We start from the raw sequence: 19,830 nt of genomic DNA, 5'->3' as shown, positions 1-19,830 counted from the left end.
GATGTTGTTCCAGGTTTTCGCGGCCAAGTGGTAGAAAGCGGTGCCTCCGAGTTTCTTCTTGATGTAAGGTTTTTGTTCGTCGGATTTCGTTGGTTGACCTGAGCGGTCTCGTTGGCTTGTAGATTGTTATTTTTTTTGTAGGAATTCTGCTCCTTGTCCGCTGATTGCCCTGTGCGTTATGCACATTGTTTTGAAGATGATACGCTGTTTTACTGGGAGCCAGTGTAGTGTTTTTAGGGCTGGGGTGATGTGGTCTCTTCTGGATAGTTTCAGGAGTAGTCAGGCTGCTGTGTTTTGGATCCGTTGTAGCTTCAGTAGGTATTCCGGTATACCGAGGTAGAGGCTGTTTGCATAGTCGATACTTGACATGAGGCCGACGATGGTGAGTGTTTTGTGTGTGAAGGAGAGGAAAGGTAGTATTTTTCTTGCCGTGTGGAGGAGGAAGAAGCATTTGACTGTTGCGTTTATTTGCGGTTCTAAGGTTAGGGTGTTGGCCATCAGAACTCCCAGATTTTTTACTACCTTAAATGGTGGTGTAGATCCCATTTCCGTTGGCCACGGGATGGCGGTTTCCTTCTCTTGGTCTTTGGATATGATCATGATTTTGGTTTTTCCTGGGTTGATTTTCAGGTTGTTGGCATTCATCCAGTTGAAGACTTCTTTTAGACAGTCGGTTAAGTTTGAATGATCGGCTTGGGTGTCTTCGATCTTGTACATTTGAGTGTCGTCTGCGTAGTTGTAGCATTTGAGGTTGTGTTTCTTGAAGATTCTGATTACTGGGGTTTGGTTGAAGTACAGTGGTGATAGTGAGGATCCTTGTGGTACTCCACAGTCGTTGACTCGTGGGGTGGATTTGAAGGGTTTGATCCAGACTGTTTCAGTTCTGTCTGATAGGAATGATTTAGTCCAGCGTAGCGCTTTGTCTGTTATGCTTATGTCTTCTAGTCTTTTGGTTAGGGTGTCATGGCTAACTGTGTCGAAGGCTGCGGAGAGGTCGAGCAGGATAAAGGCAAATGTTGTGTTGGAGTCTGCGTTTGTTTTTAGGTCATCCCAGATGGATAGTAGTGCTGTTTCTGTACCTCTTGTGGGTCTGAAGCAGACTTGAGCTTGGTCTAGCAGGTGGTGTTCTTCAACGTATTCTTGGGTTAGTTTGTATATGTAGGTTTCAAGGAGTTTGGCCGGGTAGGGGATGTTGGAGATTGGTCTGTAGTTGGAGAGGTCATCTACGTCCCCGCTTGTGTTTTTCAGAAGTGGTTTGATGTAAGCCGATTTGATGATCCTTGGTACTGTTCCTGTTGCCAGTGATAGATTTAGAAGGTTTCTGAAGTATTCTGCTGGTGTTCCTTGTCCGAGGATTGATTTGTAGATGTCCGGGGGGCAGGTATCCATCGGTGAGCCCGCTTTCTTGCTGTGTTTTATCAGCATTGCGAATGCCTCTGCTGATATTCCAGGGCAGTTATTGAGTTTGTGCTGCGGTTCTGATTTAGGTTCGTTTGGTTCTAAGTCGCTGCTGGTTGGTCTCTGTTGGATGGTTTGTCGGATGTCATTGATTTTCTTTTTGAAGTGGTCTGCAAGGTTGTTGCATAGTTTCTCCGAGGGGGTTGGGGTGTTGAGAAACCCACCAGGCTGTGACATTTCTTTAATGATACGGAACATTTTTTTGTGTGTTGGTGGCATTTGTGATTCTGTCATCATTATACCTTCTCTTTGCCTTTTGAATTTCCTTCTTGTATGCGCGAATGTGCTTCTGGAACATTGTTTTTTTGTCTGGATTGTAATCTTTCCTCCATTCCATTTCCATCTTTTTGTTTTCTTTTTTCATGGTGCTTAGAAGTGGGGTAAACCATTTTGCCATTGCTCTCTTTTTTGATGGTGTGAATGGTTTTTCTAGGGCCATCTTGTCAATTGTATCTGCAATCCATTTGTGTAGTATCTCAGCTTTCCCCGTCTAGGTCAGCTAGGTATAGTTCTGTTGTTGAGGGCTTGGTTAACTCCAGTTCGAATAGGTTGCCTTTTTTGATGTCTTTCCAGTTTCTTTTTGTGGTGGCTGGGAGTTTGGGAGGTTGGATGTAGACTTGAGTAGGCAGAGTGATTACGAATGGGATGATGAGATGGTCACTCCACAGCATTTGTATCGGCGGTGCCGTGGTGATGAGTTTTTCCTCTGCGAATATTGCGTCCAAAGTGTGTCCTGCCGTGTGAGCTGCCCATTTTGCTAGTTGTCGTAGTTTCATGGTGGAGAGTTGTTCAATCAGTGAGTTTTGGGAGTTGGCAGGACTGTCTTCGAACCAGATGTTGAAGTCCCCCAGTATGATTAGGTGTTCGTGGTTGATGGCTATGTTGGTTATGGCTTCTATGAAGTTGTCGGCGAAGGATGCATCATAAGTTGGGGGTCTGTACACCAGGATGAATGTGATGTTGGTTTTTGGGCTAGCCGTTAGGTGTATGACCATGGACTCGCAGTTGGGGATGTTGAGTGGTTCGTCTGTTCTTATTTTCAGCTGCTCTTTAAATGCTATTGCGATGCCTCCTCTTTTTTGTTTTTCCTGTTTATTTGAAGGCATTTAAAGTTTGCTGGAAGGCAGCTTTGGAGTGTGATTTTGTAATTGTCGTCCAGCCAAGTTTCTGTGATGAAGAGGATGTCAATGCCGTTGTCGAGTAGGTCAAAGATCTCTGTAGAGTGTTTTGACATGGATCTTGCATTTATTAGATTGCAGTGGAGTTTAGAGGTGTAGCTTGGTTTGCCTTTTTTTGTTGGGGTTGTTTTCTGATCTTGTTCAGGAGCAGGTTTCAGGTTGTCGGCGCTCGAGTAGTTCTTCTAGGTTTAGTCTAGGGTTTTTGTTTTCATCTGGTTCGTCTTCCAGGGGACATGGTTGTGGGTTGGGGGTTCTTCTTGCTTTGGTGATGTATGGTGTTATTGCTTCAGTTGTGTGCTTGTTGTATCTGGTGGGGTTTGTCCTTCGTGATGTTTGTAGGTTGTTCAGTGTAGTTGGTTTTGGCGTTGCGTTGGTTCGCTCTGAAGAGTAGGTCTCAGCGAGGTATGGAGTTAGGTAAAGGGATTTGTCTCTTCTTTCAGTGTTGGTCCGATCTTTGAACCTGTCTGTGGGTGTGTGTTCTGTTGTTGCGGTTCTTAGTGTAAGTTTCGGGGTGTTTGTTCTTTCTTCTCTTCTTCCCCCCTGGGTGGGTCGTTTGCACGACATTGTACGATTCCGAGTTGTTTTAGTCTAGTTGTCTTGGTCGGGGTGCAAGGGTGGAGTTAATGGTTGGATAGCTCTTTCCCTGCTAGTTTGTAACATTCCAGGATGGCCAAAATAATCCATCTGGAAATGGTTCCTTTTGTTATCGGTAGTCCTAATTTGTGCCCTGCGTAACCTACGAACAGTTGGTCTGCTTGCCTAATCCTAGCAAGTCTGCTCATGTAAAAGCTTAAAGCCCGCTTTGGGTCCAGCCTATGTAGCCTTTCTTCCTCTTTCCCTGGATGGGGAGGCAGATAAAATGAAGGTAAGGTAATTTTCTGAGTGATGTGGAATTCAGAAACCACCTTTGGGAGGAAAATAGGCTTCACCTGTAGGACAACTTTGTCTTTATGAAAAATTGTACGAGGGGGTTTACAAGATAGCTTGTAATTCGCTCACCCTTCTAGCAGATGTTAAAGCCACTAATAAGACAGTTTTAAGGGTGAGAAATCTTAGCGAACAAGAGTGGAGTGGTTCGAAAGGAGTCCCCATCAGGAAATTTAAGACTAAATTTAAGTCCCATAAAGGAACCTGGAAAGGTCTTGGAGGGTAGACATTAGTTAATCCCTTTAGAAATTGTATTACTAAGGGTAATTTGAAAAACGAAGGCTCCTCTGCAGTGCGCTTGAAGATCGATAGTGCTGCGAGATAGCCCTTGATCGTGCCAACTTGAAGGCCTGAATTTGCCAAGGAGTAGAAAGGACAACACTGTGGTGTACCACATGAAAAGGGGTCGATATTCTCTTCTCTACACCAGCTGCAGAATTTGTTCCAACGGCAGCAGTATTAAGACTTTGTTGCTGGCCTTCTGGCCGAAAGCAACACTTCCATGTCATCAGGGAGGTCCCAATCCTTGTATCTCAACCTTTCAGAAGCCAGGCGTGAAGGTTCGGATGTCTGGATGGAGAACCTAACCTCCCTTCTGTGAGAAGATTCTCCTCGAGTGGAAGATGAATTGGAGGGCACATGGACATGTCCAGAAGGTCCGGGTACCACGTTCTCCTGGCCCAGTCCGGGGCAATTAGGATCATGGTTCTCCGGAATCTTCTCAACCTCCTGATCATTTGAGGAATGACAGGGACTGGTGGAAACGCGTACAGGAGTGGAAACACCCAGTCCACCACGAACGCGTCCCCTAGAGCTCCTCTCGGGGGAAATTCCCTTGAACAAAACAGATCGTACTTTGTTGGTACTGGTGGCAAACAGATCCACTTGAGGGGTTCCCCAAAGGGCGAAGATCTCCTAAAGGACTTCCTGAGCTAGTTCCCACTCGTGGGAGACTGACCTGCCTGCTCAGAGCGTCCGCCATCAAGTTCTTCTCTCCGGCTAGGTGAACTGCCGATAGAGATTCCTTTTTGAATTGCCCAAAACCAGAGCTGCATTGCCTCTCTGCACAGTGGCAGTGATCCTACGCCTCCTCTTTTGTTGAGGTAGTGCATGGCCACTGTGTTCGTCATTATCAGGACATTTTTCCCCTGTACAGATGGCAGAAAAGCTTTCAGCGCTAGTCTGATTGCTCTCAGCTCTAACAGGTTGATATGTAGTCTGGACTCCGATGGAGACCAACGACCGCTGATGGTCAAGTCGTTGGTATGGGCCCCCCACCCTGTGAGTGAGGCATCATCCCCGACTACTGTTATCTCCGGCCATAGTTGCCAAAACAGTTCCCCCTTCAAGATGTTTCTGGCAGGCCCACCACTGAAGGTCTCATACCTCCTTCAGATTCCAGACAAGGTGGCTTGTCATTCTACCTGAGAGGTGCGACCACCGAGTTCTCAGTGCCCACTGAAGAGATCTCATTCTCAGGCGAGCCTCTGGCACAAGGAAGATGTAGGATGCCATGAGGCCTAGCAACCTCAAAAAGTCGAAGGCCGGGAGTCGTTGGGCATTTTGAAACTTGGTGACCATCTGCAGAATATCTTGAGCCCTCACCTCTGGTGGCGAGGCTTTTCCCAGGGAAGTGTCCATGACCGCTCCAATGAACTGGAGTCTCTGTGATGGTATCATTTGTGACGTCTTTAAAATTGAGGGAGAAGCCCAGTTTGTGAAGGAAGTGGCAGACATTATCTAGCTGGATCTGAACTTGTTCCGAAGATACAGCCCTGATCAGCCAATCGTCCAGGTAGGGGTAGACGTGGATCCCTTCCCTCCTTAGACTTGCAGCCACTACCGACATCAGCTTGGTGAAGACCCTCGGGGCGGAGGTCAGCCCAAATGGCAGAACTCGAAATTGATAATGAGTCGCCAAATGCGAACCTCAGGTATTTCCTGTGTTTGAGATGGATTGGCACATGGAAATAAGCATCCTGGAGGTCCAGAGATACCAGCCAGTCCTGGAGCTGGAGGGCCTTAAGGATCTGAGAGAGAGTTACCATCTTGAACTTGTCCTTCCTGAGGAACTTGTTCAATTCTGATAAGTCCAAGATAGGTCTCAGTCCTCCGTCTTTCTTCGGTATGAGACAGTAGGGGGAGTACCAGCCCTTGTTCCTCTCCGCTACAGGTACCAGTTCTATGGAACCTTTTTCTAGCAGGTCTACAATCTCCTGCAAGAGGAGCGGATCTGGAACTTTCAGAGAGCTGTTCCCCGGTGGATGACTGAGGGATGCGTAGAAAAGTCAGGCAGTAACCTTGGGAAACTGTCTCCAAAGCCCAAGCATCTGATGTAATAGCCTGCCATTTCGTCAGATGTTGAGTTAACCTGCCCCCTACTGGTGTTTTGTGAAGAGTCCTCAGAGCGGTTTGGAGGCGGCTGATGCAGATGCCGAGGGTAAAGAGGCACCTGCTGCAGCTTTTGTGTTTTTACCCCGTCCACCTCGGGGGAATTTTTTCTGACCCCTTTGAACCGGCTGTCCTCTGCCCTTTCCGAATGCGGAATAGAAGTGAAAGGACCTACCTCTCCACGTGGTTCCTGAGGGGCGATTTGGTGTCTGACGGATTGCAGCTCCTAAGGATTTTGCTGGTGCCTTAGAGGTTTGTAGTTTTTCTAAACTGCCATCCGCCTTCTTACCAAACAAAGAAGAGCCGTCAAAGGGCATATTCAAGAGTCTGCTTTGCACATCTGGAGCAAAACCAGACTTCGCAACCAAGCAAATCTCCGGGTTGTTGTACTTGCCGCCATGGCTCTGCTGATGCTTTTGAAGAAGTTTTAACTGCCTTACCTCTCCAAGAAAGTGGGAAGTAATGATACCGCTGAAACCAGTTGACAACCGATCCAGGAGTGATGACCTAGATCCCGTGTTCGATACAAACTGAAGTGGTAGACACGGCACAGACATATCTTTTTAAGATGAGCAGCCCCAACAAGATTGGTAGCTGTTTTTTGGTTTTAGAAATTCCTTTATTAGTAAAATCAAGGCTTTGAGTACTGTAAGCCACACAGATCCAAGGAGATAATGTAAAAATATCGACCTCGATGTGTGCAACATTTTAGCAGACAGAAAAGTAGTGAGCAACGATAGGGATAGACTTCACCTACTTTTGTGTACCCTTAACAGGTGTAATATTAGTCACCGAGGGCTACCCCCTTACCTGTGGAGAGGGCCAATTAGCGAAGATAGGGACATTTAGTTAGACATAGGGACCATACGATTAAGTAATTCAAATAAATTGTTTGTCTAAATGATGTTAAAAAATGCAGTCGGGTGAAGCCAGGATAAGGAGCCTCCGACTCGGAGTCATTTGTATATACCAATTCTATAGCGCCTTTCTCCATCAGGGTTAAGATTTCCTGCACAAGGAGCGGATCTGGAAGCTTAAGAGATTCCCTGGTGGATTGTCGTGAGAGCGCTTTAGGAAGGGAAGGCGGTAGCCGTGGGCCATTGTATCCAGAACCCACGCGTCCAAAGTAATAGCTCGCCATTCAAGATGCTGAAACAGTCTGCCCCCAACCGGCGAACAATGGGACATGGCCTCATGCTTGTTTTGGAGCGGGTGCGGGAGCGCCTGAAGGCAAAGAGGCAGCTGCCTGAGCGGCATTGGCACCCCTATTTCCCCGACCACCACGGGTACTTTTACGCTGAACACTGACTGGCAGCTCCTCTCGTTCTACCAAAGGAGGAGTAGTAACGAAAAGAACCTCCCCTCCACTGCTGTCCCCTAAGAAAAAGGCAGAGGTTGACACACAACTGCGCTCAAAGATTTTGTCGCAGCTTTTGAGGTCTACAACCTCTCAAGGCTCTCGTCAGCCTTGCTGCCAAACAAAAGCGCGCCATCAAAGGGCATGTTCAAAAGACGGCCTTGCACATCCTCAGCTAAACCAGACCTCCGCAACCACGCAAATCTGCGTACAACGGTGCTCGCAGCCATGGACCGTCTAACACCATTGCCCGTGTCCAAACCAGACTGAAGGGATTCACACATAGCATCCTTGCCATCCTGCACGAGAGCAAGGAACCCAGCCCTTTCTTCCTCTTCGGGAATATGCTCATCCGCTAGATAAACAATTCCACAGAGTGTGTGAAAATCTTGCCAAGGCACAAGTGGAGTTAGCCGACTTCAACGCCATACTCCCCGCAGAAAACACCTTGCCTGCCCAACTGTCGTCCCCATCAAGAGGGATGGTAGGGTATGCCGCCTGCCTCGAGGTGGCCGTAGCCGCCTGAACCACCAAAATCTCGGGAGTGGGGTGAGAAAAAAGGTAGCTGGGTTGCTACCGGAAGAGCAGTATTTTTTAAGTTAATGATTTGTTAACCGCCGTAAGATTCCAGAGACTGGCAAGCAGCCGCCACACCGGGTCAGAGGACAGACCTTGATCCAAAACATCAACTAAGTCATCCTGAACAAAAGCTTTAGGACAAGACCACCCAAGATACTCAGTGACCCTAGCCATCAGTCTCCTGTAGGACGACTCAACATGAGCCCCAGGCTCAGGCCTGCCAAATTCCACCTCAGGAGAAGTGTCCAAGCCACTGGCATCATGAAGCGATTGCCTCAATTCTTCGAATTGACTGTCTCCAGAAAAGACAGGAGCCACATCAGGCTCAAGAGGGTCAAAATCAAAGTCTGACCTCCCCTCCTCCTAGATGTCATCCAGAGGGAGGCAAAAGTCCTGCCTCGAGACAGAAGAGGACCTGGAGTCCCAAACAGGCCTCACAGACTTGGAAGTAGCCTTCCTTGGAGGATCTACAGTTGCAGGGACCTCCATCAGTAAATTCCGGCCAAAAGGCCCCAAAGGCATAGACGTCAGCGCCGAGGGCTGGTGCGAAGGCAAAGCTTCGACGTGCGTATCCGACAGACACAGCGACGACCGAGTCGACGCCGACCTCAAGCCATGGAAGCACGTCTCTTGCGACCATCCTGAGCCTTGTCCCAACGGGAGCTCAAAGGTTCCCGATGAGTCGCCCAGAGCCTGAAGGCGTGTGAGCCACGGATCGAGACCGGTCCTTGCTGGCTTCTTCCAAAGGCACGGCCAGAATTGTGCCCTGGGATTGGAAAGTCGCCAGCATCTGCTCCCTGAAGGCAGCACACTCCTCCGGAGTCGAGGACTAAGTCACTTTCCTCGCGGCATCATCCTCAGAGGAGAACGTGGAAGGAGACTGGTGACGCTGCTTCCTGGATGCCGAGACGAGGACGACGAGTGGCAGGAACCACTCCGGGACCGAGATCCCCGGGACTCCTTCCGACGCAGAGAGTCACCCCCTCATATCGTCGGTGGACAACCCCATAAGTTTTACGGGACTTACTGGGTTTAGAACCCCTACCTACCTGAAGCTTCCCCTTACGCTCCCGCAAGGTCTTAGCAGTCATCGACTGGCATTTGGCACAGACGTCGGTGTCATGACTCTCGCCCAGCCCCCACAAAAAATGCGAGGCGGGTCGGCAGTCCCGGCAGGTCTTGAAGCCAGACCGCGGATTCGGAGGGGGTCGAAGAAGACCTATTCATGAGGAATACACGATGCGCGCCGAGTCTCCGAAGCAAAACACGTTTGCAGGAAAAAAAACGAAACTGAGGCAGAGTCCTATTTGTAACATCCGGTGAGGTCGCCCTCAAAGAAAGTCTTCGAGGGACATCGACCCGACGCAGGACGCCCTCTGCCAAAAAAGTTTCCCCAAGTACACAGCTGTGGACATTACATGTCAAAGATGTGGAATACGCTGGAGGACATAATCCATTCAAAACATGACCTTTAAACAATTCCATCGTCATGCCAATCAGACCTAGCAACTTTTGCTGTACTCTGTCCTTATGTGAACCAATTTTGAATAGTAATCCCAATTTATCCCCTTCTCCCCCTCCAACTGCTCACCCCCCCACACTGCAAAACCCCAAACTGCAGTGAAATAACCCTCCCAATAGCGAACACCCCCCCCCCCCACCTCATTGACTTTAGTAACTACTTGGGGATGTCGGACTCAAAACCGGGCCAATGATAAACCCCAGAAGGAGGCGGCATTAACCCATCACAGACAATTTGCAAATGGACAGGAATATAATGCAATATTTGATCAGCACCAACCCTTTAAGCAAAACTTCAAGAAGCAACCAACCATAAAATACAGGATAGGCCTTAACAGTAGCAGAAGAGCTGCCAACATGCAATGGTCAAATGTAATTGTCCATTATAAGGACCGTGATCTGCTGGCAGACCAGACGGGCCACAGGAGCTACTATACCAGGTCATAGTACAGGTCTTCATCCCTTAGGCAGTGACTCTAGGAAGTCATACATCGACGGGTCTGAGAAGTAGTGAGTTTTATTATAGACAACTGAGCTTATTTGGCTAGAGCATTGCATACTGCAGTCCATGTTCTCGGAGGGAACTTTTTGCCGCCATGAATGATAGATGTGCCTTATGTAACATGGGGTAAAATCTGGGTAGAGAGATTTTTGCTTATTTACACTGGAAGTCTCCCAAACTCTAGCACTGAAGCACCATACCCCAATCTCTATAGTTCAAGAGGCATACAATGACAGGACGCAGATTCTGCCCTGGCTTGGGCTAGTTCAAGAGGCATATAATTTTTTTTTTTTTTTTTATTTAAAAGTTGTTTTAATCAAGTATATCTTGATTTTTCAACATACAAAATTAACATAACGTATTTAAAATTAAAAGAGAACATATTATGAAAAATAAAATTGATATTAACAAGAATTACGTCCATATGCAGATTTACATAGTTAATAACAACAAACTAATTAGATACAGATTTATACCTAATCACTTTAGACAAAATAAGAGCATTAAAAAAAAAACAAGTAATAAGATAAATCCTGTAACTAAAACCTGATTAGTGAACTTCCTTCAGTGTGACTTTGCACACTAACTTTGCCTTTAAGTCCCAAACTATACAAAAAACTCAATATTGCATATCTAACAACTTTCAATTGACTATTAAATAGGAGAGACCAGCAACGTGTTTGAGACATGGTCATGTACCCAGTAAATAAATGTTCAAAATGCACAATTCTTTTTGCTTGCAAACTTTGGCATTCAACACATAAGTGTTGCATTGTTTCAATGGCTAATTGACAAAACCGACACAAAGCATCGTCTTCTCTGATAATTCTGCGATGGCACAGAATTTCTTTTACGGGCCAGATATTTAATCGAAATCTTAAATAATCATCCCGCTGTCGGGAATGTGGGAACATCATTAGGTAACTTTCTGTTTCCCCATAGCGCTTTAAGGCAAATGGGTTTTTCTTAAACTTTTTGTATAGGAGACATGCAGATCTTGTTTTTATCCAGTCATCCTCCCATATCCGTTTTTTTGCCTTAGTGGGATTGCCTAGCAATAGTGCCATTGAAAATCCAATATTAATAATGATTTTTTCTGCTTGATTTCTCCAAGACACTGCAAATGGATCATCAGATCTTAAAAGGTAAATAGCAATCATTCCTAACAACCCAGGCTGATTAACACTCAATATGCATTTGCGATACAACGAGCATAGCCTCCACTTATAGATGGCATATAGAGACAGGAGTCCTAGCTCGTGTCGCAGGATGCAAATGGGTTCTGACAATGGGAGGTTGAGAGCACGCTTCCAATAGCATCCTTCCATAATGGCCCAGTAGTGATATGATTTTCCCAAGACAGCCTCTGAACCATAAAGAATTACCGGAATAAATTTTTGTCTATAATAAACCAATAATGGTACTATTGAAAACTTACAATATTTACTCCTCATTAGTCTGCTTTGTGATATAGCCGTCGTTAGACGCTGTTTTAGATGTTGATGATTCGCATTCTTATCTGGTGAGTTACTTATGAAGACCCCCAAATAGATGTAAGAGGAAACTGAAGACAGGTTGACATTTTGTAAAGGCCATTTATAGGTGGCTTTCCTTTGCATGCTTTTGCCAAACTGCATAACCTTTGTTTTACTTAAATTAAAGGAAATACAGTTCTTTTTAGTGTAGGTATCCAACGCACACAAAAGTGCCCGTAATCCTTTGGGAGTCTTTGAGAATAACACCATGTCATCAGCATAGAGTAGATATGTAACATTAACCCCATTAATTTTGGGTGGATCTGCCACAGTTTTACTGAGGTCTACACCAATGTCTGAGATAAAAAAAGTAAATAAAGCAGAAGCTAGCAAACAACCTTGTTTCAACCCACATGCAGTCTTAATTGGGTCAGACAATAGTCCCTCACTAGAAAGTTTGATTTGTATCGAGGTATCTGTATGTAAGTCAATTATCCACTTGACAATTGACCAGGGACATTTTTTATCCATAAGTTTTTTAAAAAGAAGTTCACGAGGAACAGCGTCAAACGCCATTTTAAAATCTATAAATGCTGTATAGAGTGGCTGGTGTTGGTGGGAAGCCTTCTGAATAATACTTGTAAGGGTAATAACATTTATAGTCGTCCCATTTCCAGGCAAAAATCCTGTTTGGAAGATGTCTCGATAGTTATTTTCTTCCAACCAAATGTTAAATCTATTCAGGATTAGTCGGGCGAAAATTTTCCCAGGACAATCCAAGAGTGCTATGGGGCGGTAAGCAGCTGGGTCATTACGCTCCCCTTTCTTAAATATGGGCAGAATGATGGACTTCTGCCAAGATTTAGGAATGACCCCTGTCGAGATGACTTTGCTAAAGATCTGATGGAGGATCATTGCCCATTCTTGTGGGTGATCTTTAAGTGTGCTATTATGGAGACCATCCGGGCCTATTGCCCTCGAGCGACTCAAGTTTTTAATACATATCAGTATATCATTGACGGTGATGGTAAAGAAATGGGACCAGCCTAGGGAGTATGTCTTTGGAATCAAGTTCGAGAAGGACGATGCATAAAGCTTTTCACAGTAAGTTTTCCAGATTGCATTTGGAATAGCATTTATTTGAACAGCATCCTATGTTCTATGTGTGGCCTCATTTAGGCAAGCCCATATACCACTAGTGGATTTCTTAATAATCTGGGACATCATGGTTTCCCCATTTTGCTGATAGCGCACAGCTCTCTGACCCTTTAGCCATGTTCTATAGGATGCTTTTAATTTTGTTTTCAAAAGCAAACGATGGATTATAGGGACAAATTTTAAATTACGTAGGTCTCTTCGCAATTCAGCTTTTAGACTGTACTATTGGGTCAAAGGGATGACAATGTTTATGACGAACACTCAGGTCTGGCAGTTTTACCTGCTTAAACAAATGCATTACTGTAACAGTCCGTTGACTGACCCAAGCAGGGCCTCATGCAACTGTTTTAGTCGATTTCTATTCCATCTCACTCGCGTACCGCTGTTATTTACAAAATTTGGATATGGATGGGTCTCAACCATAGGCGAAATTACAGATGATGACCTTGAATATCGCATAGTTAGCTTATTATGATCACTATGGTCGGTTGCAACCACTTGCATGGATTGTACATAATTTAAAAATGTCTTATGGACAAAAACATAGTCAAGTATTGCCCGTTGTGACCCTCTACTCCATGTATACTCAGCAGGGATATCCCCTACGATAGCACCATTCAGCATTACAAATCCTCTCTCGTGCATCATATTTGTCCAAGTTAATTCATCATCAGTATGTTCAGTATAAGTTTGTGATAACAAATGGAGATTTAAATCCCCTACTATAATGGTTTGACAAATGTTACCTTCAAAAGTCAGGCAATCGAGAATCGAATTTAGTGACCCAAAAAAAGATTCTGCGGTCATATTACCTCTGCTCCAATAAATGTTGACAATAACCAAAAGCTCACCACCTCTCTGGAGTCTAACAATTTGAAAATATGAGGATGGAGAGACTAATTTTTCACTTACAAAACCTGTTGCTTTCTTGACTGCAAGCAATAGACCACCACTGGGTCGACCTCTATGATGTTGAATGGCCGGAGTTATAATTACATCATAGGACGTCCAGATGGGGCAGTCAACAAGCCAGGTTTCCTGTAAGGCTACCAGATCATAAGTTGCCAAATCTCTACTAGCAAGGTCAAATAAATGCTTATGGCCTCTCGTATTCCACGAGAGTAGGCTACCTGTACCGGCATTATATTATGATCTAGCAAAGTAGTCCTGAAATGCCACCATTCGTGGAGCAGAGTTTACAATCTGATTCGATTCTCTATTCTTGATAGACTGATATGTCCTGATTTGAGCTTTGTCCATCACATTGTTATAAAAGGGTCTTGATACAAATTAAAACCCAATTCATATAGGACTGTTTTAGATTGCCACAATATATTCATTACAATTGTCGATTGAAGATGGATTCTTGCTTCAGAAGGGTCATTTGTATTAATAAATTCAACCAAGGTTATATCTGTTGATGATATATCAGACAGGGACGGGATTTCACTGCATATGTTCAAAATGCTAGCCCGATTTAATACATATTTGGGATAAGGGTCTTCGCGACATCTAATCACTAGGCAATTAGACTTGGACTTGACTTGTGGTTTATTACCATCCTTGAAATTCATATTGTGGGCTTGAGCATTTGTCTGGAGACAAAGGCTTGATGGCATATCATTTCCTTGCGCTATTCGATTGCCCAACTGCGCCGGACCCTTTAATAACTGGCTCACGTCAGGATAACGCAATGATTGCGTACCTCCAGCCCCTTGGCAACTTTGGCTGGCTTCGCCGATATAAGCTGCAATCGAAGATTTTATGATATCTCGAATGTCCTGGGTCTGAATGGCAGCTTCAGGCCGCGACATCTGTTCATGTATTTGCGAGATGCCATGTTGTTGGGGCAAGGAAACACCCGAGACATCTGATTGACGGGGCAGGGCTGAAAGCTCGGTTCGGCCAGAAGAGTCAACTTGCAATGGAAGAAAGGGGCCTAATTTTGTATTCACATCATTTTGTAGGTGGGTTTGACTAATTATTACTGTTTTTGGATTTTCCACTAAAGCAGAGGTCTTCTCCACATTAAAACCCTTAGTTACCATGGAACTTACACTGTTCAAAGGTTCGGTAGAAGCCCCGGGTATGTCTGACATGTATGATTTGATGGATGTTCTAATTTCCTCTCTGAGTACCGCTAAATTCACTTGACTCAGAAGCCCATCACTCCCACCCGTGGGTGGCCTGGTCTGTATGTCAACTTGTCCCACATTACATTGTCCTACACCATCGAAGTTATTATCACTGGGGTCAGTATTATTTAATGTTTTTGAAGAATTAGTGCACCGTGCCGAGTCTTGGGCACCCATGCCAGCTGAAATAGTGACCAAATCGTCCAGGGGCCCGTAAGGCATGAAGGTTTGAATAGTTTCTTTGGGGCCTGATTTTACCAAATTGTCTTTTCCAAGTTTTGCAGTTTGTTCACGTCTAGAAAGGGCTTTGATGAACTTACGGCCTGCAACCTGGGAACTGGCACCTCTGCCTTTCGTAAATAGTTTTCTGGAGGCAGTGGGCAGCGGGTCAGTAACTACCGCCGATGTTTTAGTTAGATTCATCGTAATAGGTTTAGATGAAAAGAATGTATTGTTTGGCAATACTGTGGTAGGTAAGGTCTCTTTCTCCTTGATCTGGCCATCAGGGTCATGGGTAACTATGCTATCAATACATTTGCTGAGATTGTTTTGTACTGTATCTCTATTGGATATAGATGGATCAGTTTCGGCAACCATTTGCCCGGCTGGTCGATTACAACCATTGGGATCTACCTCACACAGACTTCGGTTATTTTCTGTTTCAGACAGCACACACACTTGTATACAATCAGCATTCATTATGCTACATGAATCAGGCCGATAGCCTTGAACAGTCTCAACATTGGACCGCAAGTTCACTTGCTCGACAGGCGGTTTTTGTGAAAGCACCGCTATACCATTACTGCATTGCTCTAGTAGGATGGTTTGATGATTGAGCTTACCATCTAGTACTTCGTAAAGTTTCGCTAATGCAAGCAACGCAGTATTCATGGCGCTAAGAGTATTATTAAGCGCCGGGGCTTCTGGAAAAGAAAACCGCTTGGAGCAGTTCTTATTAATGAAAGTCAGACTCTCGATGGGGTTCCTCAAACCTTGTCCTTCGAGGAGTCGGAGCAATGAAAGAGGGCGATTCATCAATACAATTGGAGTTAGACATTTGATTATTGTCTGGGGGGGTTTGGTGACAATTTTCAGTAGGCTTCACCCCTCCTCCAGAATTGCTTACCTGGTTTTCTGGCCCCATTGTATTATCTGGCTGTAATTGAATTAGATCCCCAGTATTTGAACAAATGTACATAACATCAGCTAAGGGAGAGCTCGGTCCTCCCGAAATGTTCACAAATTCCATGACTTCCTCATCAATTTCCCCTGGTCGAACAAGCTCCTCATGGACAGCACACAAACAATGTTGGGCTGCCACTAAGCAACAAAAGGGCTCCAACATTGGCTGCGTGCACACATCAACCTGGGGCCGGGACCCTCCACCACCCTGAGGATCATCCAGAGTACAGGCTGTCACAAGAGTCAAATCAGTCACTTCGCTTGAAAGATTGGGGGTTACATGCACATCAGCGACAATCAATGTACTAGGGATTTCATTCATATTTTCGACTTCAACAACACCAATGGATTTTACATGTGTGCTAGTAATGGACAAAGGTCCAGAACTATCACTCACACTGGCCTCAGCCAACACGCTCTCTAACCCAGTCTCCGAACATAATGATTGTATTGGGGTCAAAGGTGGCGGAGGACTGGTTAACACACACACACATTAGACCCACTCTCTAGGCTGGACAGGGTGTCTTGGGAATAATACAAACGAATGTCAGATGAAAGTGAAATTGAGCGCTGGAGATTATGCTTTTTGCGGTTTAGTCTAGTATTAATTTTGTTCGCTGCCATTTCTAAATTAAATAATTGGCCAGGATTAATTACAGGCATGCCTGATGTTAATTTGAATTTTTTACTGACCGTAGTTGACATAATATGTTGGTGATCAACTAATTAGGCAGAGCGAGAGAACAGCCGCAGCACGCTTGCACGCGAGACAGCAAGACAGCCCACTCAGCAACCATTCTTGCTAAACGCGCGCGCTAAACGCGCAGCGTTGATGGTTTTGAAGAGGTTGCTGGGAAAGGGGCAGGCAGGAAGTCGAGAAATGACCCAAAAATCGCCAATGACATGGACTGGTTACACAATGTACTATGGAAAAACAGAAAAAATAATAAAAATGAGCCACTATTCACTGAATAAAGTCAATCAATTCCTTAGTAGACCCTTTTAAAAACAATTTGTACCAAAGTTCCAGTTCCACAGAAGCAAACAAAGTCCAATCCAAAATCGATCTTTGCACAGGACACAGGACACAGGAACAGCGTGGGAGACAGTAAGACAGCCCACTCAGCAACCACTCTTGCTAAACGCGCCGAGGCATACAATGACAGGACGCAGATTCTGCCCTGGCTTGGGCACCTGCGGGGAGATCCGGCGAGCTCCTTCAACTGAGACGAGAGTGGGAGGGATCCACAAGTACCTCAGATTAATTTCTCCATAAACAGCTGCATATTTTGTGAAGGGACCGACTCCAGTATCCAACTACTCCAATGTTTCTCTGCAATCATGCTTCCAAATAGATGTTCTTATTCCTGATTGTTTGAACTTCCTGTAGCAACAAGCGCAAGACAGGAGACACCTCAGCAGTTGTGTCTTCCAGAGTCGCAATCCTGTATTCCGCTTGAGATATGCACTCACTCTCCTTCTCGATACGCTATTGCACAAGGTCGACATTATACACCAGACCACCCAGCTTGGTATCTGGCGCCAATTAACTCAATCTTACTAGGATAACTTGACGAGGCAGTTAATCTTATCTAGAAAGCAGCTGCCCAAAAAGATTGTTTGCAACACATTTGACTTTACTTACAAACATTAATGACAATTACCACCTAAGTAAATGGTTTGTGCATTTGGATTTTATATGAACCATAAATATAGTACCCGATTTCGTGAATATCGCTAAACTTGTCCAGGTGAGTTTAGCAATACGCAAACAAATCACTTTCTGCCATTTGTTATATGGTGTTTAATGTTGGAAACCTTTACATTTCATTTAAAAATGTGTGTATTTTCTGAAACCCACCACATGTCGGAGAGGTTACACGGTTTATGAATATACATCGAAGAACATCTAGACTGAGCACTTTGGGGATGGATAAGCAGTTAGGGAGAGAAGCAAGGTTGTGGCAGCAAAGGCCCAAAGGTTGACCTCTTCGGCTTTCTAGCATTTGAGCAGACCATACCACGCCATCCAGTGACTTAACAGAATTACGGTTTGTGATGTGAGCAGACAGTTCAAGGATGAAAGATTGAAGGCAAAAGGTGTGCCAGAGGCATCTAGGAGATCAGAGAAACCAAAGAAAATATGTAACTAACGAGAGGCGGAGTGCAGGTTAAAAGAAAATTAAATGATGTGAAATGAGTCTATTTCAAAGTCAATCGAACAGATCACACAAACCAAAACATTTGCAAACTGTCCTTAAAAAAAAAAAGTTGGCTAAAAAATAAATAAAATCCATCTTTCACGGCCCAAGTGTTTACTAGTAAGAATTGTTTAACTCTGTATGTAAATGAAATGTTACTGAAGGTCAAAACAGTGTAAAACGGCCATTTCCACATGCTATTAAGCCAATTATTCCCCGGGATAGAAAATATATTACATTGTGAACCTCAAAAATGTGTTACCGGCTGCAATTTACCTCCTCCTCTTTCATTTTCCTTTTCTTTGCTTTCTTGACATCTTCATTTTGGATTTCATCTTCAGTCTTAATCTCATTTTCCATTTTAATTTTCTTGGGCGAGTAGTCTGCACTGTTTGACCAAAAACATTTTTTCAGGCACATGTTTTCCATGACATACAAAAATTGAAAGTCTATCGTTGGCGAGAAGTCTGCCAACAATGGTCACCCATCATGACATTTTAAAAAAACGATGCTTACCAGAACTACCACATAGCCCCTTAAAGCTAATTCAGCAATGATGAGAGATGCTGAGCTATTAAATACAGGACTCACCATTGTCCAGCATGTTTAAAGTACGTAAAAGAATGTACATGATTACATAAAAATGGTTAATCATTTACAGTACAGAGCATTTGCACGGATGAGGTTACCAAGTGCACAAGGTATTTTGCAGTCATAACTGATCAATGATTGCACCAACACAGCTCTGCTCAAGTAAAAGCCCATCCCAAGTCCTTCAACCAGCCCATGCCGCATCCAGTTACTTACTCCTCCGCTTCCCGAGACCTTTTTGGTGGCTTGGAGTTCTCGTTGGGAGCATCAAAATAACCATCGTCAGGCTCATCTTTAATTCGATGTGGGCTATTAAGGATACAGGAAAGAGGATTAGTTATCGAAGTCCAATAGGAAAGCTTTGGGCATGTGATTTAACAGAAGATGTCCAAGCTTTATTTAATCTCCCGACTACCGAAACTCGTCATCTTAAAAGACATCAAGAGTGAGTGTGAAAATCGATATGAGAAAATGCTTTGTGTCTTGGCAGAACATGAAATGCAAACAACTTCCTAGCCTTTATATTCGCTCTTTTTGCAAGTTATTAATGTTGCACCATGATCCGTGGTGACAGTTATGGTGGGCTTCAGGTAATTTTTGGGATGTTTGTTTAGGGCTGAGACCATCATATCCATTTAAGAAATGTTTCACTTTTTTTTTTTAAGAGAATCTCGCTCATATTTTCTTCACGAAATATCATTTTTTTTCAGAATTATCAGAAGCCCAACGACAAACCCCACACCCCCTGCCCCAGGTACCACCAAACCATCAGATAAACCCCATGGATTAGAGGTTTGGCTTTTTTGACCTCGGAGTGGCAACAAGCTGTGGGCAGTGGACAGAGTACCCTGAAACTGGCCCACTGATCCTAGCCTGCTGCAAAGCCCCTTGGTTACTTTGCCCCCATTGCAGGCTGCAGCTAGGCAGTGTGCCAAAGTAGGGGTTGTCGCATGTCTGAAACCTGGGCCTGAATCTGATTTGCAAGTCGGAACTCATTTTTTCTGCAGGACAACAAAAACAATTTTTCCATTAGGGTCATTGCATATGTACTTGCAATTATTCCTCTGTCGCCCAATCCTGTCCCCATCAATGCCTACATTTTTTTTTTATCAGGGTTTCCACAAAACAGATGAAACCTGCTGGTGAATAGGACTGAGCAATAAGGCTCACTCAGG

The 19,830-nt window shown here is 44.6% G+C and overlaps 1 protein-coding gene across 1 annotated transcript in view; it reads right to left on the bottom strand.

Moving 5' to 3' along the window:
• The window catches only part of TOP1 (DNA topoisomerase I), a 690,967-nt gene that overhangs the window by 432,282 nt on the left and 238,855 nt on the right, over positions 1-19,830 (bottom strand). The window contains exons 6-7 of the mRNA XM_069652271.1: positions 18,872-18,964; positions 18,341-18,452 (exon numbers count right to left, since the gene is read on the bottom strand). Coding sequence (XP_069508372.1) covers positions 18,341-18,452; positions 18,872-18,964 — 205 coding nt within the window. The remainder of the gene's footprint in view (positions 1-18,340; positions 18,453-18,871; positions 18,965-19,830) is intronic.

The sequence above is a fragment of the Ambystoma mexicanum genome, chromosome 3p, assembly GCF_040938575.1.
Source record: "Ambystoma mexicanum isolate Mex_15411 chromosome 3p, UKY_AmexF1_1, whole genome shotgun sequence".
NCBI lineage: Eukaryota > Metazoa > Chordata > Amphibia > Caudata > Ambystomatidae > Ambystoma > Ambystoma mexicanum.
Note: the sequence above shows the minus strand (reverse complement) of the source record. Positions and strands in the feature narration are given on the sequence as shown.